Here is a 25,073-nt window from a genome sequence, read left to right on the forward strand (position 1 = left end):
ACAAAAATAAATAAATAAATAAATAAATAAATAAAAGCAATTATGTAGCCTTATACTGGCTTATCCAATAAACCCACTTTAAATATCTAGAGACACAAAGGCTAAATAAAAGGAAAGCATAAGATATAATTTTTTTTTTTTGGCTGCTCTAAAAATTGACGAACTGCTGACCAAACAGATTAAACAGTGAGAGACATAAATTGCCAGTATCCCTGACAAAAGAGACAGCATCCTTACAGATTCTATTGCTCTTAAAAGGATAGGAAAGGAGGTGTTTCTTTCTGGTGCAGCAGGTTAAAGATCTTCCATTGTCACTGCGGTGGCTTGGGTTTGATCCCTGGCCTGGAAACTTCCACATGCAGCAGGTGCAGCAAGAAAACAAACAAAGGAAATGGGGATAGTAAATGAAAACTATGACCAACACCATAACACCTTTATGGCAATAAATTTGACAACTTCTATGAAATGGACAAATTCCTTGAAAGAGAAAAACCATTAAAGCTCAGTCAGGAAGAAATTCAACAGAACCGAAACAAAATCATGGACATGGAGAACAGACTTGCGGTTGCCAAGGGGAAGGGGAGGGAGTGGGATGGGCTGGGATCGGCTCTTGGCTGGGGGTGGACAGGCGGTGAGATCCGCTGTGCAGCGCAGGGAACTGTGTCCCAGCACTTGTGATGGAACATGCTGGAGGATAATGTGAGAAGAGGAATGAATGTATATGTGTAACTGGGTCACTTTGCTGTACAGCAGTAATGGACAGAACATTGTGAATCAACTGTAATAAACTTTTAATGAAAAAGAAACCTGATTAACTCTGTATCTCTCTATTAAATTCATTTCATAATTTAAAACCTCTCCCACAAAAGAACCCACAAAACCGCATGCCCAGATGGCTTCACTGGTGTATTCAACCAAACATTTGAAGAAGAAATAATAGCACTTCTTCACAAATTTCCAGAAAATTGAGAGGAGAGCATACTTCTCAAATCCTTTCATTTTGCCAGTATTGCCCTGATGCCAAAACCAGACAATATCACAAGAAGAATCAAGTACAGACTAGTCTGTGTGTGTTCACCATTTCTGAGTAAAAATTCTGATGAAGTTTTTGAAAGGTAGGGAGCAGTTAGAACTAAGAAGTGAGTTTAGCAAAGTTGTAGGTACAAGACCAGTACGCAAAAACAAGTTATATGGTTCTGTACCAGTAACAAAGAATTGGAAATTATGTTTTCTCAGCACCCAAAATAAGAAATACAGGGAGATTTGAGTGAAGATATCTACACAAAAGCCCACAAAATGTTGCTGAGAGAAGCCAGGTGTGTAATGGAGAGAAGCGCCGTGTTCACAGGAGGGGGGCCCAGGATTGTCGGGACAGGGGTTTGCTCTCCTTGGTGCGTGGCTCCGGCGCAGCTGCACACAAAACCCCAGCAGGCTAGTCGTGGAGCCTGAGCAGCCAGGTCTGAGATTCGGGACCTGGAATAATTAAAGCAGCTTTACGAAATGAAGAGCGAAGTTGGAGGCCTGACACCCTGTGATTTCAGACCCAGGCACTTCTGGAGAAGATGTGCCGGCGTCGACCCTGCCAGAGGCGGGCCAGGCGCAGGGGAGGTGGTGGCTTTGCCGCTCTGGACCAGCTGGGGGGGAGGCGAAGGGGTAGGGGGGTTCATCTGAGTTGCTCTCAGGCCAGGGAAGTAAGTGCCTTCTAGTTTTTCAGAGTTTCACTCACACTGCTGCTGTACTTTTTTTAAAAAAAACGGTGGGAGTTCCCGTCGTGGCACAGTGGTTAGCGAATCCGACTAGGAACCATGAGGTTGCGGGTTCGGTCCCTGCCCTTGCTCAGTGGTTAAGGACCCGGCGTTGCCGTGAGCTGTGGTGTAGGTTGCAGACGCGGCTCGGATCCCGCGTTGCTGTGGCTCTGGCGTAGGCCGGTGGCTACAGCTCCGATTCAACCCCTAGCCTGGGAACCTCCATATGCCGCGGGAGCGGCCCAAGAAATAGCAACAACAACAACAACAACAAAAAAGACAAAAGACAAAAAAAAAAAACAAAACAAAAAAACAAAGCAAAACAAAACGTTGAAGCCATACATGAAGGCGACCTGTTTTAGACAGGGAATTAGAAATACGTGTTTCATTTTTGTTAGTGGCATTCCTGGTGGTCTGAGGCATTGCAGCTTGTAGTTTTGTGGACATTCAAGTGGCAGAAAGGAGAAGGCCTTCTCCAGCTGGAGATCTGAGTGGGGGCAGGGGGGACCTGGGGCATCCCAGTCCTGGGCCCTCAAGAAAGTGTGTGACTGGCCAGCAGAGCCTCTTCCCCTCCGCCCCCGGCTGCCTGTGCCCCCACCTCCCGCCCTTCACTCTTTGACCTCCCCGCAGGAGCCGTGAGGATCTGTGTGCGGGCCTCCGCGGCAGGCTGGTCCTGACACCTGCTGCGACGGGGACAGGGAGCCAGGAGTCCAGTGCCCCGCGTGCTGCACTTCCTTTCTCCGGACGTTTTCCAGAAGCACGTGCACGAGAGGGCCTGAGGCTCGGAGAGCTGTAAACCCACTCGGGTGTGGAGGCCACGCTGTCCCCAGACCTACCCGGCCTTGCTCCTAACTTGTCAGCAGAGGCTCGTGGTGCCCACGGCAGCGTCACATCAGGGATGGTGCTGTGTGGCTGTGGCGGGTCAGGCTTCTGTCTCTCACCCCAGGGCCTCGCCCCACTGGTGGGGATGACCCCTGCGTGCACTTGAACTAGACATTTGGCGGTTCCTCGCTGGGCACCTCTGCTGGCCTCCCTCACCAGGGGTGGCAGCCTTGGATGCAGGGTTGCGGTGCGTGAGCAGCAAGGACATGCCGCCAGTGTGGTCACGGTGGGCCTGCCAGTCCTCTCAGCCCTGGGGCCTCGTGTCCCTGCCAGCACAGGATAGGTTCTCTCTTCCATTTTAGCCACTCTGGTGGGTGTCCCCGGAGTCCAGAATGCCTCCTCTTAGCGTTCCCTGATGACTAATGAGGCTGAGCACACTTCTCTGTGTTTATTAGCCATTTAGATCATTTAGATGGCTTTCAACTCCTTTTTTTTTTTTTTTTTTTTTTTTGGTCTTTTTAGGGCTGCAACTGTGACATATGGAGATTCCTAGGCTAGGGGTCGAATCAGAGCTGCAGCTGCTGGCCACAGCCACAGCCACAGCCACAGCAGCAGAGGCTCCCAGCCGTGTCTGCCACCCACACCACAGCTCACGGCAACTCGGGATCCTTAACCCGCTGATCGAAGCCAGGGATCGAACCAGGTCCTCGTGGGTACCAGCCGGGTTTGTTACCACTGAGCCACGATGGGAAATCCTGCTTTCAAGTCTTTTTTTCTTTTTTCTGTTGGATTATCTGTTTTTCTTACTTATCTCTAGGAACTTTTTATACGTTTTGGAAAAAGTCCTTGGTCAGATCAGATATACACACACCACACACGTAATGTATTGTACATACACTAACTATATAGTGAATCTCTCCCACTCTGGATTTGTCTGTTTGGTTATAATGGCAAAAACTTATAAACAAGCGTTCTGGGAGCTCCCACTGTGGTGCAGTGGGTTAAGAGCAGCAGCTTGGGTCACTGCAGAGGCGCAGGTTTGATCCCAGCCTGGTGCAGTGGGTTAAAGCAGCTATGGCATAGGTTGCAGCCATGGCTCAGATTCAGTCCCTGGCCCGGGAACTTCCGTATGCCCCCAATACAGCCATAAAAGTAAATAAATAAAAACAAGGGTTCTTAATATTGTAGTCCAATTTGTTAGTGTTTCGGGGTTAGTGGGGTTTTATGTCTGATTGCTCTGAGACTACAAAGGTTTTTTTCTCTCTTTTTTTGTAAGAAGTCTTATTGTTTTGCTTTTAACATTTAGACCTACAGCTTATCTGGAATTGAGTTTACTGCATTGGATGAGGTAGGGGTGCAGTTTGTTTTCTCCTGTGTGTATCGTGTCAGCCCAGCACCATTTTTGAACAGCCCCCTCTGTCCTAAATCAAGTGGCCCTCTGCGTGCCTCAATCGCCTTTGTGCAGTTGAGGGTGTGCTTCTAGCTTGGGGACACGAGGTGGGCGGTGTCCCTGTTTAGCAGGAAGGACACTGCTCTTGGAGAGGCAGGCAGCTCACTCAGGGGCCAGCAGGCACCGGGGTCTGATTGCCCTCCCGGGGTTGGGCAAGGGCTGGCTCCCAGCTGGGGGGTCAGGGTAGGGAGCTTAGAAACTGCCTCAGGCCTGGGCTATGAGACTGGACTGGTGGTTCCTGGAGCCCCAAACCCAAAGGTGTAATAAAGGCTTCTGCTCTGTTGCAGGGCGGTACCTTCCCCACTGACGCTGGAGGGGTGTCCAAACCCACTGATGTCCGTCCACCTGGGTCCCCAGGACAAGGCTGCAATGTCCCAGGCGCAGGACTACGAGTGCGAGAGACACCATGGCAGCTTGCAGGAGTCTCGGGGTTCAGGGTCGAGCACAAGGTAAGGCGGGCGCTGTGCGGGTGGATGGATCAGAGGGTCTTTTCCTCTTCGAGGCTCTTTGTGCCTCACCTTCTGCCATGGATGTCCTGGAGCAGGTGGGCTCCACCTTGGGCAGGTGGGCTTGGCTGCCTGGCTGGACACCCTGCCGGCCCATGGCTGGGCCAGCTCCCTCTGCCCACTCTGGCAGGCAGGTGGCCACAGGGGATCATTTTAAGTTTTCTAATTTATAGCTTTATTTGGGAGTAATTGCACCCGTTGCAAGAACCCAGACCGTGCATGGAGCACCAGGTCTCACCCTGTCACCTGGTAGATAGCACTCATTGGGGTCTTCCAGGAAATAAGTATTCCAACAGCTCATTTTCTGCAAGTAAGTGTTGCCCAGACTTGGGGGCAAGAGGCAGACAGTTGGCAGCATGGCCAGCACACGTGGGAGGGGCCACAGGGCTCTGGTGCCACGCCGACACCTGCGTCACGCCCAGGAAACTCATCATAGTGAGTCCTACCTCTTCCCCACATGGGTCGTTCTTTCCTTCCTACTTCGTGTTTGACGCTGTGGCCCAGTGAATCTTGCTCAAGCTTGGCTCCAGTGGGGTGGGCACCCCATGGCCAGTTCGTCACCCACAGGTCCCGACACGCCTACTGGCAGCAAGGCCCCTGGGGCAGTTTCAGCACCGTTCCGTGGCCACGCGCCTGATCACAGTGCAGGGCAGCCTTGCTCTGTGCAGCCCCGCTGACCTGGTGCTGGGTGTGGACACACCGTCACCAGGATGAGGCATCTTCTCCCGTCCGCACGGGGTCTGCGCAGTCCCTGCCTTGCTCCCGGCTCTCTACAGGCTTGGCGTCCCCAGGGAGTCCTGTAGGGGATGCCCAGAACATTCTTCTGAAAAGGTGGGATCCCAAAAAGGGAACAGATGGTGTTCTTTTTGTTTTGTTTTGTTTTTTAGGGCCACATCCGCAGGCATATGGCGGTTCCCAGGCTAGGGGTCGAATTGGAGCTGTAGCCGCCGGCCTTCACCACAGCCGCAGCAATGCCAGATCCGAGCTGTGTCTGCAACCTACACCACAGCTCACAGCAACACCGGATCCTTCACCCACGGAGCGAGGCCAGGGATGGAACCCGTGTCCTCATGGATGCTAGTCGGGTTTGTTACTGCTGAGCCGCGACAGGGACTCCAGATGTTCTTTATTCAGAGAGAATTATAGCCATTAAATTCTTTTGAATTTTAAGCAAAAATGCTGCCCGGTATTGCTTCCCTGGAGCTGTGTCTGTGGGGCCCAGTGCTTCTGAGCTAATCATGGAACAGCCGTTCCTTGGGCAGTGTCTGCCCTCGTTCTGCTCGAGCCCAGCCCCCATGCCGGAGTGGAGCGCAGGTGACTGGGGAGGAGTGAGGTGGGGACCCCAGGTGCCTCTGGACCCCCAGGTCGCTGGCCTTCCCGAAGCCTCTGGCCTTTTCTGCACCGGTCAGCTGAGGGTGATGGGTTGTGTGACAGGAGCAAGACCCGCAGCTCCAGGCCTGGTCCTGCGGCCGCAGGGCACCTGCGCTCATGGTACAGGGAGCACCTCCCTGTGCCTCAGTGGAGGCTGTGCAGACATCTGTCAGGCCCACAGGCTGGCCCCGTCTTCAGCCCAGGAGCCCCAGGGCACTTCCGCTTTGCCCCTCCTCCCCTGTCTCCTGCCCTCTCCGCGGCACCTCTGCCCGCTAGGCCTGGCCTGACTTGGCTCAGCCGGCCCTGCAGTCCTCATAGCTTCCAGAAGGAGGCCCCAGAGCCTGCAGGGCTGCTGAGGGGCAGGGCCAGGAGTGTGTGTGTATGTGTGTATTGTATGCGTGTATGCATGTGCGTTTGTGTACCTGTCCACATGGGTGTGTGTGTGTGCATGTGTGTATAGTGAATGGTACGCATATGGTGCATGTGTAGGTATTGTGTTTGTGTGCATGCATGCGTGTGTGTGTATGTGTGACTGGATTGTGCGTGCATGTGTGCATGTGTGTTGTATGTATATGTGGTGTATGTGTGTGTTGTGTGGCCGGGTGAGACGTATGTATATTGAGTGGTCGTGTTGTGTGTGGGCATGGATGTGCATTCCTGTGTGCGTGCGTGTGCATGCGCTGTATGTTTAGGCGTGTGCACACGCGCTGAGTGATGGGGCTCATTGCCTTGTGGGATGTGCCTTCTCCCTCCTGAACACGTCCCCTCTCCAAGGACAGGGACAAGGTCCTCAGAGAAGGTTGTCAGCACTGCCCGCTCAGCCCTCTGCCGAGGCCCCTTCTGCTCCTCCCGGGCAACCAGGGCTCTGCAGCGTGGGGCGGGGAGCAGGGTGCCTCCCACCTCTCAGAGCCCCGCAGTTGATGCTCCTCGTCCTGGAGACTCCTGACCGTCCCAGTTCGGGTGAGGACCAGGCCAGCACAGAGTCGGGGAGCACGGACACGGCACATGCGCTGCAGGGCAGTCTGTGGCGCTCAGTCTTGTGTGGAAGCAGAATAAAAACAGGCCAGTTGTCAGCTGGAACACACCTCGATATCAAACACATCAGCGTGAAAATTGCCTTGTTCCGAATAGCTTTCGTGGACTGTTTTCCAAATAATCTTTCTTTAAAAAAGCCTTACCTAGGAGTTCCCTACTGGCATCCATGAGGATGCGGGTTCGATCCCTGGCCTCCGTCAGTGGGTTAAGCATTCAGCGTTGCCGTGAGCTGTGGTGTAGGTGTGTAGGTTGCAGACACGGCTCTGATCCCGCGTTGCTGTGGCTCTGGCGGCTCTGGCGTGGGCCAGCAGCTACAGCTCTGTCTAGCCTGGGAACCTCCATGTGCCATGGGTGCAGCCCTAAAACGACAAAGACAAAAAGCCTTACCTTAATGGAAGTCCTGCCCTGGGGTGGGGGGCCCTTGGCAGGGCTTCTGGAAGGAGCCGGCTTTGCTGGGACCGAAGCCCGTTCTGACCAGGGCAGTGTGGCGATGGTGGCAACCTCCTGCAGCAGAAGGATGCGTGGTGGTGGCCTGCAGTGACCGCAGCTAAGAGCAGCCAGAGTGCCCTGGCAGGACCTGGAGGCTGGCTGGGAGGAGTGTGGGCAGTGCCCGAGGTGCAGGCCCTCTGAGGATAGGGAGCCGAACCCCAGGGCCCCCCTACTGTGGGACCAGCAGAGAGGGGCCAGGCGCAAGCCACCAGCCTCTCGAGGGGCTGCGCCTTAGCAAGCATTTAGAAAACCAGGTGTGGGTCCAACTGAGGTTTGGCCGGTTTTATTTTGGACACGACGAGATTTCTTGCTTTCGGGGCTGGCGGCTGTGGGAGGGAACCTGGTGCTGAATGAGCCTGTCGCCAGCCGGGGCCGCAGGGCGGTGGCCTGCCGGGCAGGTGGCCCTGGGGTGGGGCCCCGGGTGGGCTCAGGGCGATGGGGCGCCAGCTGGAGCGCTGCGCTTGCCGTCCCCGCAGGCTGGAGTGGGTGGAGATCATTGAGCCGCGCACGCGCGAGCGCATGTACGCCAACCTGGTCACGGGCGAGTGCGTGTGGGACCCGCCGGCCGGTGTGCGCATCAAGCGCACCAGCGAGAACCAGTGGTGGGAGCTCTTCGACCCCAACACGTCCCGCTTCTACTACTACAACGCCACCACCCAGCGCACCGTGTGGCACCGGCCGCAGGACTGCGACATCATCCCCCTGGCCAAGCTGCAGACCCTGAAGCAGAACACCGAGTCCCCCCGAGCCTCGGCCGAGAACAGCCCGGGGAGGGGCAGCAGCGTCAGCCGCGACGGCAGCACCAGCTCCTCTCTGGAGCCCGAGCTGGAGGCTGGCGACAGGGCGCAGGAGCCCTTGGGCAGGGCCGGCCGGCAGGCTGCGCTGGGGGCTGTGAAGGAGGAGAGCAGCAGGTGAGGCTGGGCCCTGGGGGCGGAGGGAAGGGCTCCGGCCTGGCCACTGGGGGCTGCTCTGCTGTCGTGGCCCCACGCACTGGTAGGCTTGTGGGGTTTCTGGCTGCATGTGAACGTGCTTGGCCCTGTGTGCTGTGGGAAGTGCCAGGGGGGATCGGCACCCCAGAGGCAGCCCTGCGAAGGACCTGCGCTAGAGGCCAGTGTCTTCCCCGGGCAGAGTGGCCTGCCCTCAGAGCCCAGGATGTGCCTGCTGCATCCAGTGGCCACCACTTCCTGCTGGCCTGCCACACATCCGGATGTCCATCCCGGCTCTCCTGTGCCCACTTCCTGCTTTTGGTGGCAAAGCCGACTGCAGCCCAGGCCCTGCCTGCGTGTACCTGGCTTGTACCCTGGGTGCCCCGTGTCCTGGAGCCGGTACCCCGAGGACTTGTTCCCCGAGGCTGCATCCTGAGGGCCCATGCCCCACTGTCTGTGCCTGGCACACACTGTTCCAGCCACTACAAGCAAAGGTCCAAGTCCAGTGTGGCTGTGGCTGTGGCTGTGGCACAGCCGGTGACTGCAGCTCCGATTTCACCCCTAGCCTGGGAACTTCCTTATGCTGCAGGTGTGGCCCTAAAAAAGACAAAAAATAAAAATAAAATAAAATAAACACCCTCAGTTCTACATTCAGCCCTTCCGATTGGACATGTTCTTAGAATTACATGAAATTTATTAAGCAATTTAGAGAGAAGTTATGTCTTTATAATTATTGCCTCTCCCCACCCAAAGGCATGTGTTTCCCTGTCACACAGTTTGCGTCATGTGCCTCAGTAAAACTGATGGTTTTCCTCGCTCTGATCCCCGTGCCTGGGAAAGTTATTTCTGTTGCTGCTGCTGCTGCTGACACTAGAGAAGTGAACAGTTGTTGGCCTCTTAATATTTCTCATAGTTTTAGCTGATTATTTTAGTTTTTCTGGTTGACAACTAATGACGTGTTTTTTCCTTTTTAATGGCACATGGAGGTTCCCGGGCTAGGGGTCGGGTCGGAGCTGCAGCTGCCGGCCTCCGCACAGCCACAGCCACGCTGGACCCTAAAATCCAGGATGGGCAGCTGGTGTCCTTACCTGCCCCCTCTTCTCACAGGGCCCCCATGGGGCTGTCCCTGTGGAGACAGTGGCCTCCGGTCCCCTCCACCAGGGCCCTGCGCTGGGCACTGCGGGAGGAGGTGGAGGGGGCGGGTTTGTGGGCGGCATCCGCACGCTGAGAAGTGACCCAAAGGCACGTGGCCTCGGTCACAGCGGGTTTAAATGGTCGCGCCAGTGTCCAGGTCTCCTTTCCGTCTGCTTGCGTTTCAGTCCCTCGGCAGCGGGCGTGCTCCCTGAGAAGGACTACGAGGTTTACCGGGACTACAGTGCGGACGGCCACCTCCTCCACTGCAGGTAGAGCCCCTGCCTCGGGCCTGGGCCCGTCTCCTGACCGCAGGGGGGTGTTCTTGCAGCTCTCAGGTGAGCTGGAGGAGAGTCTGGCTCAGACCAGTGGCCCCAGACTTGCACAGCAGGGACTACTCCTGGAAGAACCTTGTCGTGGGGTTCCTCAGCGTGTGGGCTCCCTGGGAGCTCTGGAGCCTGCACTGGGGGGCTTCCCGCGCGGTATCGGGGAGAATGGTGGCAGCCGCAGGGAAGGGAGTGGGCTGGCTCCTCGGCCCTGGCTTGGCCTTGCAGCATGTTGGGGCTTCTGGAGCCCACCCTCAGGACCTCGGGCACAGCAGCCTTCAAGCTGGGCAGGGTCTGTCCCTTGGTCAGCTCACATTCCCAGGCTGGAGCAGGCACCACCTCCTGCAGCTGATGGGAGCCTGGCAGGGTGGGCCTGGCAGGGTGCCCCCGGAACAGACCAACAACAGTACCACCTGCCCCTGTGTGTTGGGGCGGGATCTGCAGATGTGAGGGACCTTTGGCAGTTTGCTCAGTTTGAAGATGGAGCTTGGAAGGGAGGAGCGACTTGGCGATGCGGACTTGGCGATGTGGAGGGAGCCTGAGCCGCCGGGTTCCGTGGTGTGGCCACGAGACCGCGGCGTCGTTCCTGGCCTCACGTGCTTCTGTGTTCTTGCTGGGAGAGGTGTGGGCGGCTGGCTGGGCCCGCCCTCACAGCAGCTCCAGGTCAGGGCAGGTCCCCAGATGTGGCACCTTGAGAGCACTGCGACATGCTCTTGCAGGCGGCACATTGCTGCCCATGGGATGCACGTGCCTCCTGGTCTTGGGTGACCCAACGCTGCCCTGGCCCTGCCATCCACGGTGCCACCAGGGCTGGATGTGAGAGAAACGCCCTCACCCAGATAGAGTGGGGAGGACAGGAAGGCTGTTTATGGACAGACAGGGTCTGCAAGGAGGAAGCAAGGCCTGTGCCCCCCACCAAGCTGTGGGGGAGCCGGCCGTGAGCCGGGTGTCGAGGCGCAGTCAGTGGGCCTGAGGGTCGGAGGGCTGCATGGCTCCACGTTCTCTTGGTTTCTTCTTGTTGCTGGTGAGCTGTGCCCACGCGTCCGTGGCAGAGGCTTGCCTCTCACTGGTCGGGGCGGCCACACCCAGAGCAGGGCTTCCCTGAGGAGGTGGTGGCAGAGCAGGACCTTCTCCGGCTTTGGTTTTGTGCGGCATCTCCACGCTTCCTGGGTGGAATGCCCAGCCGAGCTCAGCTCTCTGCCCCGCCCATGCTCCGCCCCCTACACCACCTCCTGCCTACCCTGTGCTGCACCGCCTGCTGCCCGCCCTCGCTCGCCCCACCCCTGCCCTGCCCAGCCCACTGCTGGGTTCTGTGCCTGCCTCCCAGCAGCGTCCTCTCAGCAGGGGCATGGGGCAGGGGGTGTCTCTCTGCCTTGTTTCCTCCACCCTAGCAGGGGTGACAGGGGTTTAGGGGGCACGAGAGAAGGACAAGCTTCCTAGGTTTGGGGAGCCATAAAGAGCAGGCAGTCTGGGGTTGGACGGGCTGGGGGTAGACTCTGGACTAGAAACAGACAACAGGGCCTGGAAGCTGGATGCGAGTGTGCGTGGAGGGCTCCTGAAAGAAGTGCAGGGCGGGGGGCCAGACGGGAATGCAGAGCCCTGGCTTGCAGAAGGCCCGGCCTGTGGGCGGAACGGGGAAGCGGCCTGAACCAGGAGTGGGCGGATGAGGCCGAGAGGGTGCGCTGAGTTTGCCTCGTCAGACCAGAAGACTCGTTAGGCAGCCATCAAGCTGGGCCGCTTGGCTGCCCAGCGTCTCTCCAGGACCAAGGGCCATCTCTGGGCCGCCGGGAGATCATTTCTGCATAAGATGAGGAGCCCAGGACTCTAGTCCGGTCTTAAGGATCAAACAAGAGGTCCTGCAGAGATGCTACCCAGTGGGTGAGCTGCAGCCCTGGCCCACCCTCAGCCCAGGGGTGCCGTCTGCCTGGCGCCTTCTACCTGGACAGTCTCACCTCTGCCCTGACGCAGTGGAAGCACTTTCAGGCCCTGGAGTAGATGTGAGCTCTTGACTCTGCCGGACACGCTCCACCAGCCTCAGCCCACCGCGCAGCTCTGTCTGCCCATGACTCACCAGCCGGCAAGGGGCCTCCTGGACCGCAGTCCCGTAGCCCTCACCAGGCGGGCGTGTTCTTTCCAGCGCAGCCCCGTGGAGGGTGGTCCTTGGTCCTGGGCCGTGTCTGCTGAGTGGTGGAAAGTCGTGCGGAATAGTGGTTCCCACTTGCCGAGTGTGCCGGTTCTGAGCCGAGGACTTTGCTACACCCGTCGTGTTTCGCCCTCGGAAGGACTGATAGGGACTCTGGGACAGAGATGGGAGGCGCTCCCCAGGCCCACGGCCAGGGGGCCGTGGGCGGAATTCAGCTCCAAAGCTGGTCCTCAGGGTCTGTCTGCCATGCCCGCAGGAGGATCCCCCCAGGAGCGGCCTCCGACAACCAGGAGCCCTGCTGCGGTCCGACTTCTCCTCGGGGTGGTTGTCCTCAGCCAGCAGGGTCTGGTCCTGCCGAGTTGGAGCCGGCTACCTCCAGCCACCTCAGGGCCTCTCCGTCTCGCCCTGACCTACCGCCGCTGACCCGGGGTCTCTAATCCTGCCTCACCCCCACTAATTAGGATTCATGGCCTCACCCAGAGAGGCCCAGTCTCAGTCAGAAGACAGTGGCAGAGGGACCGGGCTACACGGCTGGTTTCTCAAGAAGCTTGGGCTCTCTGCTTCTGTGCTGGTGGAGTGACTTCACTGAGACAACAAGAACAAGACAGACCAAGTTGTCACGCAGGCGTCGAGGGGCCGAGGCGTGGCAGTTAGTGCAGCTCTGCACGGGTGACTCTGCCTCCGGGCTAGGGGACCGGACGTCAGCACTCAGAAGCCACGGAGGGGACCTCGGTAGCGTCGCGTGTTTCGGCCTGGACTGCAGGGTTACGAAAAGGAATGGGGAGCCGTGAGGTGGCCAGTACTCGGAACACAGGCCCTGCTTCCAGTCAGCTGGGTCGCGGATGTGATCCAGGTGAGCAGCCTCAGCCTCCTGCCTGCCAGGGACAGAAGGAAACGCAGAGCTTCAGATGGTATCTGCAGTTGTGATTCAGTTGCATCACCAGACTTTCGGTCTAAAATTGCCAGAGCTGGTTAAAAACAGACAACAGAACAGACCCACGGGAGAGCTGTATTCTGGAGTTACCAGACACTGACTTTTATAAATATGATCTGTCTATATAAGATATTAAGTGGCAATTTTTACAAAATCAAATAATTTCACTAAGATCACATTCTAGGCCATAAAAACACAGCTTAACAAATTTAAAAGAAATAATACAACATCTGCTCTCAGACCGCAGTGGAATTAAACTAGAAATCAGTAACAGAAAGATAGCTGGAAAACCTCCAAATGCTTGTAGGTTAAAAAACAAACTTCTGGGGAATTCCCAACGTGGCTCAGCAGTTAACGAACCCAAATAGGATCCATGAGGATGCAGGTTCCATCCCTGGCCTTGCTCAGTGGGTTAAGGATCTGGCGTTGCCGTGAGCTGTGATGTGGGTCACAGATGCGGCTGGGATCCCGCGTTGGTGCGACTGTGGTGTAGGCCGGCGTCTACAGCTCCCGTTAGAGCCCTAGCCTGGGAACCTCCATATGCCGCAGGTGCGGCCCTAAGAAGACCAAGAAAACAAACTCAAAATTTAAAATATTTTGAAGTAAATAAAAGCAAAAACACACCATGTCGATTTGTGGCCTGCTGTAAATGCAGTCCCTAGAGGGAAATTTGCATCAGTGAATGTACGTATTAGAAAAGAAGAAAGATGTAAAATTGGTCGTCCTGAGTTTCCATTCTTGGAAACTAGGAAAAGACAGGCAAGTTAAGTCCAAAGTAAGCAAAAGAAAAGATGCATATAAGAATTAGCAGAAATCAATGCAGTTGAAAATGGAAATCAATACAAGAAAATCTGTGAAATAAAAGGCTGTTTCTTTGAAACGATGAATAAAACTAATAAGAATCTAGGTAGTCTAAGAAAAAAAGAAAAGGCACAAATTACCAATATCAAAAATGAAAGAGGAGGAGTTCCCGTCGTGGCGCAGTGGTTAACGAATCCAACTAGGAACCATGAGGTTGCAGGTTCGATCCCTGGCCTTGCTCTGTGGGTTAAGGATCCGGCATTGCCGCGAGCTGTGGTGTGGGTGCAGACTCGGCTCTGATCCCGAGTTGCTGTGGCTCTGGCGAAGGCCAGTGGCTACAGCTCCGCTTCGACCCCTAGCCTGGGAACCTCTATATGCCGTGGGAGTGGCCCAAAAAAAATCACAAAAAAAGACCAAAAAAAAAAAAAAAAAATGAAAGAGGAAATATCACTACGGATTCCTTGGACATTTAAAAGAAAATATGTAGTTCTGTGGATACAAATTTGATAATTGTAAAATTATTGATAATTTTACAAATTTGATAATTGTAAAATTATTGATTCAACTTCTTTAATAGATATAGACTTTTTTGGATTGTCTATTCCTTCTTATGGGACTTTTGGCAGATTTTGCCTTTCAAGAAATTGGCTTATTTCACCTGAGTTCCCTTGTGGCACAGTGGGTTCAGTATCCAGCATTGTCACTGCAGGGGGCAGGGTTATTGCTGTGGCGCAGGTTCGGTCCCTGGCCCAGGAACTTTCACGTGCTTCAGGTGAGGCCACACTGTCGCCATGGTCTTCATCTTTCACAACAGACAGACCAGTCCCCGGCGGGTTCAGTGGTGCGTTCCACCAAACATTTACGGACGAGTTATCTTTGCAATCTCTCTCAGAGGACAGAAGTCAAGAGAAAACGTCCGACTCATTCTGTGAGGCTGGAATTACCTGACAGCAAAACCAGAAAAGCACCTGCAAGGAACGCAGACTCTCCCATGAACAGGTTGAAAGCCCCCCCAAACATTAGCAAATCAAATCAACAACGGACGGAAATAATCATACACCATGACGAAGCAGGATTTATCCCAGGTGTGTCAGCTGGTGCAGCATTTGAGAATCACTTTAATCCGTTACATCAGCCAGCCAAAGAACAATCCATGATCGTATCAACAGCTGCAGAAGAAGCGCTTGGCAAAATCCAACACCCATTTGTGATTAAAAAACAGACCAACGAAACCACACACACACAAAACCTCTCAGTAAACGAGGACTAAAGAGGAACTTCCTCAACTTGATAAAGAATACCTACAGGGAGTTCCCGTCGTGGCGCAGTGGTTAACGAATCCGACTAGGAACCATGAGGTTGCGGGTTCGATCCCTGCCCTTGCTCAGTGGGTTAACGATCCGGCGTTGCCGTGAGCTGTGGTGTAGGTTGCAGACGTGGCTCGGATCCCGCGTTGCTGTGGCTCTGGCGTAGGCCTGTGGCTACAGCTGCGATTCAACCCCTAGCCTGGGAACCTCCATATGCCGCGGGAGCGGCCCAAGAAATAGCAACAATAACAACAACAACAAAAAAGACAAAAGACAAAAAAAAAAAAAAAAAGAATACCTACAAAAAATTTACAGTGGAGTTCCCGTCGTGGTGCAGCAGAAACAAATCCAACTAGTAATCATGAGGTTGCAAGTTCAATCCCGGGCCTTGGTCAGTGGGTTAAGGATCTGGCATCGCCGTGAGCTGTGGCGTAGGTTGCAGATGTGGCTCGGTGTAGACCGGCAGCTACAGCTTTGATTCAACCCCTAGCCGGAGAACCTTCATATACCGTGGGTGTGGACCTAAAAAGCAAAAAAAAAAAAAAAAAAAAAAAAAAAAAATTTACAGCTACTATCTACTGCAGTGAGGAGCTCAAAGCTTTCCTACTAAGACCAGGAGCAAGGTAGGGGTTTGCCTTCTGATCTTTGCTTTTCAACATCATGTTGTAACACAAGAAAAAGAAATAAAAGGTATACAGACTGGGAAGGAAAAAATAAAACTCTCTGTGTGCAGATGACATGTAGAATTCTTTAGAAATTGACAGACTTCAAGAACTAAGTGATTATACTAAGACTGCAGGATATAAGCTAAATATATAAAAGTCAATTGCTTGCCTACATAGTAGCAATGAACAAGTGAAATTTGAAATTAAAAACAAGGAGTTCCCGTCGTGGCGCAGTGGTTAACGTATCCGACTAGGAACCATGAGGTTGCGGGTTCGGTCCCTGCCCTTGCTCAGTGGGTTAACGGTCCGGCGTTGCTGTGAGCTGTGGTGTAGGTTGCAGACGCGGCTCGGATCCCGCGTTGCTGTGGCTCTAGCGTAGGCCGGTGGCTCCAGCTCCGATTCAACCCCTAGCCTGGGAACCTCCATATGCCGCGGGAGCGGCCCAAGAAATAGCAACAACAACAACAACAACAAAAGACCAAAAAAAAAAAAAAAAAAAAAAAATCATTTACATTAGTAACCCCTGAAATGACATACTTAGGTATAAACCTAATAAAATATGTGCAAAATGTATGAGAAAAACTATGAAATTCTGATAAGTGATATCAGAAAAACTAAATAAATGGAGGAAGATTCCAGTTCTTCCCAACTTCATCATTGGATTCAATGAAATCTCAGTCAAAATCCCAGCAAGTTATTTTGTGGGTATTGACAAAGTGTTTCTAAAATTTGTGTGGAGAGGCCAAAAACCCAAAACAGCCAGCAAGATATTCAAGGAGAACAAAACTGGAGGATAAAGCTACCCAACTTCGAGACGGACTGTCATCAGGACAGTGTGGTGTTGGGGGAAGAATCAACACAGTGATGGAACAGTCTGGAGAGACGACCGGTAGACCCTCTCCAGCCACCGGAACTCCCACAGGGGCAGTGGAGCGAAGACGGTCATTTCCACAGACGGTGCTGGACGGCTGGACGTCCACGTGCAAGAAAATGGGTCTGGACACGGACCTCACACCTTTCATAGGAATTAACTCAAGAAACACCACTGTTGTCGATGTAAGACACAGAGCTGACCTCTAGACGGTGACAGGAGAAGACGCAGGCGACCTGGGATTGGCAAGGACGTCTTGGGTAGAACGCCAGAGACACAGTTCATGAAGGAAGTGATTGGTAAATTGGGCCTCATTAAAATTAAACTCTTTGGAGTTCCTGTCGTGGCTCAGCAGTAACAAACCTGACTGTTATCCATGAGGATGCCAGTTTATCCCTGGCCTCGCTCCGCTGGCTAAGGATCCCGCATTGCTCTGAGCTGCAGCATAGGTCGCAGACGAGGCTCGACTCTGGTGTGGCTGTGGCTGTGGCTGTGGCTGTGGCGTAGGCCAGCAGCCACAGCTCCGATTGGAGGTCTAGCCTGGGAACTTTCATATGCCACAGTGCAGCCCTAAAAAGATTAATAATGATAATAATAATAACAATAATCATAATGTGTCAGCGTAGGTCTGTCCGTTGCACCCAATCACCACCTCTCCGAGATGCTGCTCAGTGAGGGTGCCGTGCGTGCGTAGGGCGGGGGGGACTCGGGGAATCTGGGTGCTGTCTGCTCAGTTTTGCTGTAAACCTAAAAGTGCTCTGAAAGAATTACATAGATATTCTTGAACTGAAGATATAGTGACAAAAACTGAGAACTCCATAGATGGGTGTAAGGGCAGTTTAAAAATGGCTGAGAATAGAAAATTAGTAGCTTGGAAGGTAGAGCGGAGAAAAGCGTCTGCTGTGTGGGATGGGAATACAGAGGAGTGCCTGAAGCCGTCTGGCACACAGTGAAGAAGAGTGTAATTGATTCCCAGAAAAGAAGAGAGAGGAAATAGGATCAAAATAGTATTTGAAAGATACCGATTCCAAAAACCATCAAAGACGTCTGGCCGCAGGTTGAAGTGCTATAAATCCCAGACACCAAAGCTTATGTTCTGAAAACCAAATATGAAAAGAAAGCCCTCCAAGCAGCCAAGGTCTCTGGAGGGGAGCGTGGGTGGCAGAGGCGAGCTGTGCTCGTCTCTCCTGGACTCCTGGACCAGCCTGTCGTGGCAGGAACAACTGTGGGATGCGTGTGTGGTCAAGCGCGTGTATCCCCGCGGGCAGTGTCACCCATGTCCTTACCCGTTAGGCCTAGAAGATGCCGAACGGCCTGTGTGCCCCCACCCCACACTGCACAGGGTGGAGAGGCCAGGATTTGGGCCCTACAACTCCTTGTGGCTGTGGGTTCCTTAGCCTGATGCAGGCTTTTCCAGGCACGGGGGCAGGCGGCAGAGGGCAGTTTTATCAACTCTGTCCAGGTAAAGAGCGCTGATGGTGGCCGGAGTCACAGGAGCCTCTGTGTGTGCAGACCAGGGCCCGAGAGACTGCTGCGCAAGGGGCGAGGTTGCTCCTCCTGGTGGGAGCAGCGCAAGTGTTGAGCCCAGCAGTGAAGCCTCTAGGAGTCTGTACAAGAGTAGTTCTCTGCCTGGTTCTGGCTGGACCCAGCTCAGAGGCACACTCAGGCCCTTGCAGGGAGTCACCACGGATGGCGGCCGCAGGTTTGGGGGAGGCCCCGGGGCCAGAGGGCAGCTAGTTCAGCCGCACAGACCAGGGGTCAAGGCCTCAGCAGTGAAAGCTGCACGGCTGGGAGTTCCACTGTGGCGCAGTGGGATCCTCGGCGTCTGCAGCACCAGGACGTTGGTTCGATCCCTGACCCAGCACAGTGGGTTGAAGTACCTAGCGTTTCCACAGCTGTGATGTAGGTCACAAATGCAGTTCAGATAGGACCCCTGGCCTGGGAACTCCATATGCTACGGGGCTGCCAAAAAAGAAAAAAAAAAAAAAATTAAGGTAAGGTACAGAGCTCATCACAGCAACCCCCTGGCAAGTACCAGACCCCCACAACCTGCCCTGAGCCAGGGGACAGTGAGAAATGACCAGGCCTTCTGGGCCCTGACTTCAGACACCCATGAGGTCCAGGCAGGTGGGTCATGGGGCCAGCCTGGCAGAGGGGCCAGATTTCCACCTCCCTTGGGTAACCTGTTCCCCACCCCCCGCCTCCGCCCAGGGCCTCCCCCAGGAAACCGCCCCCCCCTCCAGACCTCCTGGGTCACCCACCGCCTAGGTAACCTGTCCCTCCCCCCAGGACCTCCTCCCTCCGCTGGAACTCGGGCACCAAGGAGCGCATGCTCATCAAAGTTGCCGACAGGGAGCCCAGCTTCCTCTCCCCCCAGGGCAACGGCTACCCCCTGGACAGCCAGCCCGGTGGTCGCCCCCGCAGGCCCTCTGGGGGGCAGCACTCACCCAGCCTGCAGACCTTCACCCCCGAGGCGGACGGCCCTGTCTTCTTTTCTGACCGGAGGCCATCGCCCTTCCTGAAGAGGGCTGAGCTCGGGAGCTGCTCCCCGCTGCTGGCCCAGCCCCGCAAGCCTGCTGGTGACTCGCAGCCCCCCTCCCCGCGCTACGCCTACGAGCCCCCCCTCTACGAGGAGCCTCCTGTGGAGTACCAGGCCCCCATCTACGACGAGCCCCCCATGGACGTGCAGTATGAGGCCGGCGGGGGCTATCAGGCCAGCTCGCCCCAGAGGTCTCCTGGCCGCAAGCCACCCAAGCAGGCCTCGGCCTCGCCCTACCAGCAGCTGGTGCTCACCAGGCAGAAGTGCCCTGAGCGCTACCTGAGCCTGGAGTACAGCCCCGCGGGCAAGGAGTACGTGCGGCAGCTGGTGTATGTGGAGCAGGCCGGCTCCAGCCCCAAGCTGCGCACAGGCCCGCGGCACAAGTACACGCCCAACCCTGGTGGCGGCTCGCTCTCCCTGCAGCCCAGCCCCTGCCTGCTGCGGGACCAGCGTCTGGGCATCACTTCCGGGGACTACAGCAGCATGGAGGGCCCCGAGCTGCGGCATACCCAGCTGCCCACACCACTGCCCCAGGCCCAGGACGATGCCATGTCCTGGTCCAGCCAGCAGGACACCATGTCCTCGACGGGCTACTCCCCCAGCACACGCAAGAGGAAGAGCAGGAACCCTTCTCTGTGCCACGCCCCCAGCACCTCGTCCACCGAAGGCCCTGGGGACCGCGACCTGCTCAGTGAGCAACCCCTGACTGAGGAGCGGCCCCTGTGCGGGCCCAGCCTGGCGCCCACAAAGCGCACAGAGGGCAAGGCCGGTGAGGTGGACGGGGCCCGGGGCGTGGCTGAGCCCTTCCTGGCGCAGGCCCGGCTGGCCTGGGAGGCACAGCAGGCCCACTTGCACATGAAGCAGAGGGGCAGCTGGGACTCTCAGCAGGATGGCTCAGGCTACGAGAGCGACGGGGCTGTGCCGCTGCCCATGCCTGGGCCTGTGGTCCGCGCCTTCAGCGAGGACGAGGCGCTGGCCCAGCAGGAGAGCAAGCACTGGCAGAGGGGCGCCTTGGACAGGCTCACCTTCCCCCAGGCCCTGCTGGAGAAGAGCGTGTCTGTGCAGACCAGCCTGGCCTCCCCGGAGCCCTACCTCCACCCCTCACAGGTAGGGGCGCAGCGCGGGCAGGTCCCTGGGCAGGGGTGGGTGGGGCGGGCGTGAGGACAGAGAAGATGCCCCCGAGTCCTCCACCAGCACTGGAGCTCACCCCAGCTCCTAGCGAGGCCCAGCCAGTGCTGCCCAGTCACCGGGGGCTGGAGGCCATGTCCTCATTTCAGGCCACAGTGGCAGCCACCCACACGTTGAGCCCCGAGTTTCCGACCTCCCACTTGTGCGCAGGCCCTCAGGTGACGTGCTGTTCAGGTAGAGCCTCACATGCTCCCTGGGTGGCTCTGAACCCATCCGGAGTGTGGCTCCCACATGCAGGGAGACCGGACACCTGACACGTGGCTCCCAGAACCCCAGGCTGTAGCTGGAGCCAAAGCGGAAGCCCCGACAGGCGTGTCTGCCCTGTCGGCACCAGGTGTGGACGTCCAAGGCCCTGGGGACCCTGGGCACCTTCCGTCCAGGTCACGTGCGAGGAGCGTGCTGCTCAAGGCTCGGTGTCGATCTGTGTCCTGACTCGCACCTCCCAGGCCCTGGACTTCCACGCCCGTCTGCTGCACGAGGCTGAGGCTGAGGGTCTGCCCTGGCATCTGCTCTGAGCTGGCAGTGGCCAGAGGGCCTCCCCGGGTCGGGCTCCTCAGTCCACCTGCAGGCCATCTGGGGAAGACATGCCCACCCTGGTGCACCCCCATACTGGAGAGCCCGGAGCCGGGTTTCTTACACGGGGACAGTGGGACAGATGCGGGGAGGTGCCGGCGGAGGATGAGTGCGCAGCTCCCTGCATGTGACCTCCAGGGCCTGAGCGACGCCTGCACCTGGCGCTGCCCGCGACCGTAGGCTGGGGAGGCCGGAGCCTGTGTGGGGCAAGAGCCCTCCTCCTGACAGAGGTGGTGGGAGCCCCCGAAGAGTACTGAGTGAGGGGCTGTGCGAGGGCCGAGGCCGTTCCAGAGATGAGGGGAGGACTGTAGCCCATGGCCCCCCTCGGGGCCCACAACTCCATTCAGTATCTTTGCTGGGGAGAGGGGCACGGGGCAGGGAGGACAGGCAGCCCTGTGAGCCCAGAGAGACCTGTGTTTTGCTGTCCACCGTTGCACCTGGGTATCCCGTGGGTGCGTGGCTGCTCTTCCCGTCTGAGCCAGCTGGAGCCAGATGGCCCCAGCGGGGCTGGTAGGAGGCAGCGCCCTGCCCTACCCACGCCAGGTCCTGGCCTCCTGCCTCGGGGAGCACCCCCCAGCACACTCCCCTGGGGGCTGCAGCCACCTGAGAAGCTGATGCACCCACCTGCGGCTCCTTCCACCCCCAGAACCGAGCCGGACCTCAACCCTTGGTTTCTGGCCCAGGGTGAGCTCCCCCAGAGGGTCAAGGCAGAGGAGGGGTTTCTCTGGGTCCAGCGGGGCGTGGCCCCTCACCACCTCTCTGCCTTCCCAGTCTGAAGACCTCGGCACCTGCGCCCAGTTTGAGAGCAGCCGGCAGGCCCGCAGCGTGATGCCCAGTGCCAGCTGCGTGTTCCCCACCTTCACGCTGCGCAAGCCATCCTCAGAGACCGACATCGAGAACTGGGCCTCCAAGCACTTCAACAAGCACACGCAGGGCCTCTTCCGGCGCAGGGTGTCCATCGCCAACATGCTGGCCTGGAGCAGCGAGTCCATCAAGAAGCCCATGATTGTGACCAGCGACCGCCACGTGAAGAAGGAGGCCTGCGAGGTCTTCAAGCTGATCCAGATGTACATGGGCGACCGGCGCGCCAAGGCAGACCCGCTGCACGTGGCCCTGGAGATCGCCACCAAAGGCTGGAGCGTGCAGGGCCTGCGGGATGAGCTGTACATCCAGCTGTGCCGGCAGACCACGGAGAACTTCCGCCTGGAGAGCCTGGCCCGCGGCTGGGAGCTCATGGCCATCTGCCTGGCCTTCTTCCCACCCACACCCAAGTTCCACTCCTACCTGGAGGGTTACATCTACCGGCACATGGACCCCGTCAATGACACCAAAGGTAAGACCCCCTGCGGGGGCCGGGGCCCCTGGGCTCTGCCACCAGCTCGAGCGAGGGCTGTGGTGAGAGCTTCCTGCCAGTGCGGGGTGGCACCTGGCAGCAGCAGGGACGTGAAATTGAATGTAGCCTCTCCAGGCAGACACACGTCCCCAGGGCCACCTCCTGGGTCGCCATGCGGATGTGGGGTCCTCAGGGAGCCCCTTCTTGGCATCGAGGCCCCGAGAAGAGCCACAGGCCATCACAGCATAGAGTCCTTGGCCACAGGCTGTCAGGTGGGGGGACTCTGCCAGCAGCATCCACTCTGTTCTGAGGCCACGAGCCTGATCACCCTGGAGGCCAGTTGGCCTGTGTGCAATTACTGTTTTTGTTTTCAGCCATCGTGCAGCCTGAAGGCTGATCACCCTGCTCTGGCCAGGTTCATGCCATCCTGGTGGCTGTCTCGGTGGGGGGTTCCTGAGAGCAGGGAGGGGCCCGGGTGCATGGCCCAGCACTGCGTCTGAAGTGAGCAGCAGGCCATTGGGGCGCTGTGAGCTGAGCTGGCCCCGAGCTGCCCAAGGGTCAGAGGGCAGGACTGTCATAGGAGTCCGCTTGCTGGTGGCCACGTGGCGCAAAGCACAAGGCTGTATCTGCCTGGGGCTCCTGGAGGTCACATCGGGGCCATCTGGGCCCAGCCCCCTTGAAGGCGGACTCCAGGCCGTGGGCCTGCCAGCCAGGTGAGCTTGTCCTAGGCTGGTCAGAATGGGGTTGGGGCCAGGGCCGTAGGCAGCATCTGCCGGTGCAGCAGCCCCCCCCCCCCCCCGCCCGCCATGCATGAATGTCCTCCGGGCACAGCCATGGAGCCGACATCTTGACACACGTGTGCACGCTCACACTCGCGCACTCTCACAGCTTCTGGGTCAAACGTGCCACAGATCGCTCTGTGGGAGTGGCCATCCATGCTGGTCTGGCCTGGGCCGTGCCCCAGCCCAAGCGTGAGGGGCCAAGGTGTGCGTGCACCCAGGGTTGAGGTTTCAGGGCAGTGGCGGGTCCCAGGAAAAGTGTGAGAAGCAGAAGCTCCATGCAGCAGGTCAGCCATGTGGGCGCCATGAGCTCACTCAGGCATGCAGGTTTTGAAGCAGACAGGCCTCCTCAGGCAGCTCCCTGCCACGTGGAGACCCACAGCCTGTCTTCTTAGACCTTTCCAGGAGCAGATGGGCCCCACTGGCTTCAGAGTTCACTGAGACCTCTTCCAAAAAGGCCTGGAAATGTCACTGCCCTGAGCGACAGGCTCGGAGGTGTGTGGCCACCGCTCAGCATGCAGCCCTCAGGGCTCGGGAGCACCTGCTCAGCGGAAGGCGAGTGGGCGTGCATGGAGGCCGGATGCTCTAGGCGTCCTCATCCTTGACCAGGGCTTCCCTGGGGATTGGATACTGTCCAGCAGTATCAGGACACTGCCATCGGCACAGAGGTTCATGTATCTTCATCCAGCCCCTGTGCGGCAGGGGCCAGACTGAGAGAGCCCAGGGTCAGCCTGGGCAGCGGTGGTTTTGAGGCCCAGGTGGTCTCAGAGCACCGTGAGGTCTCTGCCCTCAGACCACACTGGTCTGCGTGATCCCTCCAGCTGGACCTGAGTCTGCCTCAGGGCTGTGTGACGATCTGGTCTCATCTCTGTGGCCCAGGGTTGCCCTCTAGCCAGAGCCCTGTCTCCAGCCCTGAGACCCAGCCCTTGGTGGGCGTCTAATGCCAAGCCCTGCTCATCGCTGAGGCCCGAGAAGGGCCTCCACTCCCTCCTGCCGGCCCTTATCAAGAACAGGGGTGCTAGCTCTTGGTCAGGCAGGCAGGCCTCAGCAGCTCAGGAAGACAGCCCGTGCGTAGACAAAGGAGACAGAGTATGTCCTGGCAGTGACAGCGAGGGGGGTTCTGAGCCCGGCTCTGTGTGCGGTACCTCACCCTGAGCCTCGCTGCCTTCCTTGGCCTCAGACGCCCTTGATTTGTCTGCCAGCACCTGTGTGACATCTGCTGTGTGGTCGCCACCCCAAGGGACCACACAGTGAACCCCAGGCCGCCAGCCTTAGCCTCGGCTTACGCATGGTCACACTTTCGTGCCAGCCACCACCAATTGACTTCACTGTTTGTTTCCGATGGACCTCCCTGAGCAGGCTCTCAGCACAGGCGTCACAGGGGTGCTTGGTGGTGGACACAGCAGACTGCAGCTTTCCCATCTGCTCCCCAGGGAGCACGTCAGGAGACTGAGGGCGTTCACTGTGTGTGCATCCATGCATTCGGCACAACCCAGTTCCTGGGCAGAGACGGCAGGCTGAGCACATGCGTTTATCTACACGCCACCTTGATCTCATAATGAAGGAACAGCGAAGGAGGTTCTTAAAGGCAGAAAAACAAAAACCTCCCAAGGGAATGTAAAATGATACAGCCACTATGGGAAAGAGAATGGCAGTTCCTCAGAAAATTAAAGATGGAATTATCATAGGAGTGCCTGTCATGGCGCAGCGGAAACAAATCCGACTAGGAACCATGAGGTTGTGGGTTCAATCCCTGGCCTCGCTCAGGGGGTTAAGGATCCGGTGTTGCTCTGAGCTGTGGTGTAGGTTGCAGATGTGGCTCAGATTCTGCGTTGCTGTGACTCTGGCGTAAACTGACAGCTGTAGCTGCAATTAGACCCCTAGCCTGGGAACCTCTATATGCCACCAGTGCGGCCCTAAAAAGCAAAAAATAAAAAGAATTATCTGGAGTTCCCTTCATGGCTCAGTGGGTTAAGGATCCAGTACTGCTGTGACCTGTGTTATAGGTCGCAGATGCGGTTTGGATCCTATGTTGCTGTGGCTGTGGTGTAGGCCAGCAGCTGTAGCTCCAATTTGACCCCTAACCTGGGAACCTCCATATGCCGCAGATGCAGCCTTAAAAAGATAAAAGACCAAAAA

The 25,073-nt window shown here is 56.8% G+C and overlaps 1 protein-coding gene and 1 long non-coding RNA gene across 12 annotated transcripts in view; both read left to right on the forward strand.

Moving 5' to 3' along the window:
- Window positions 1-25,073, forward strand: part of ARHGAP39 (Rho GTPase activating protein 39) — a 78,416-nt gene that overhangs the window by 41,002 nt on the left and 12,341 nt on the right. For 6 of the 11 annotated variants that reach the window (XR_014843203.1, XR_014843202.1, XM_085021393.1 and 3 more), the window contains exons 2-6: window positions 4,305-4,466; window positions 7,895-8,329; window positions 9,664-9,747; window positions 18,812-20,168; window positions 21,594-22,155. Coding sequence is in view for 7 of the 11 variants with exons in the window: in XM_085021393.1 (XP_084877519.1) it covers window positions 4,351-4,466; window positions 7,895-8,329; window positions 9,664-9,747; window positions 18,812-20,168; window positions 21,594-22,155 (2,554 nt within the window). In the remaining 4 variants the exon portion in view is untranslated. Of the gene's footprint in view, window positions 1-2,375; window positions 3,916-4,304; window positions 4,467-7,894; window positions 8,330-9,663; window positions 9,814-18,811; window positions 20,169-21,593; window positions 23,766-23,851; window positions 24,872-25,073 lie in introns of those variants that run through there. The other 5 variants (XR_014843200.1, XM_085021391.1, XM_085021395.1 and 2 more) reach the window with 5 other exon arrangements.
- Window positions 12,870-16,180, forward strand: LOC146403625 (uncharacterized). Its single transcript, XR_014843309.1, has 2 exons — window positions 12,870-15,106; window positions 15,985-16,180. It is a non-coding gene; the product is annotated as an uncharacterized LOC146403625 (long non-coding RNA).

The sequence above is a fragment of the Sus scrofa genome, chromosome 4, assembly GCF_054392235.1.
Source record: "Sus scrofa isolate SSC_HxYL_T2T_F1_AM1 chromosome 4, Sscrofa_HxYL_maternal_Yorkshire_Landrace_v2.0, whole genome shotgun sequence".
NCBI lineage: Eukaryota > Metazoa > Chordata > Mammalia > Artiodactyla > Suidae > Sus > Sus scrofa.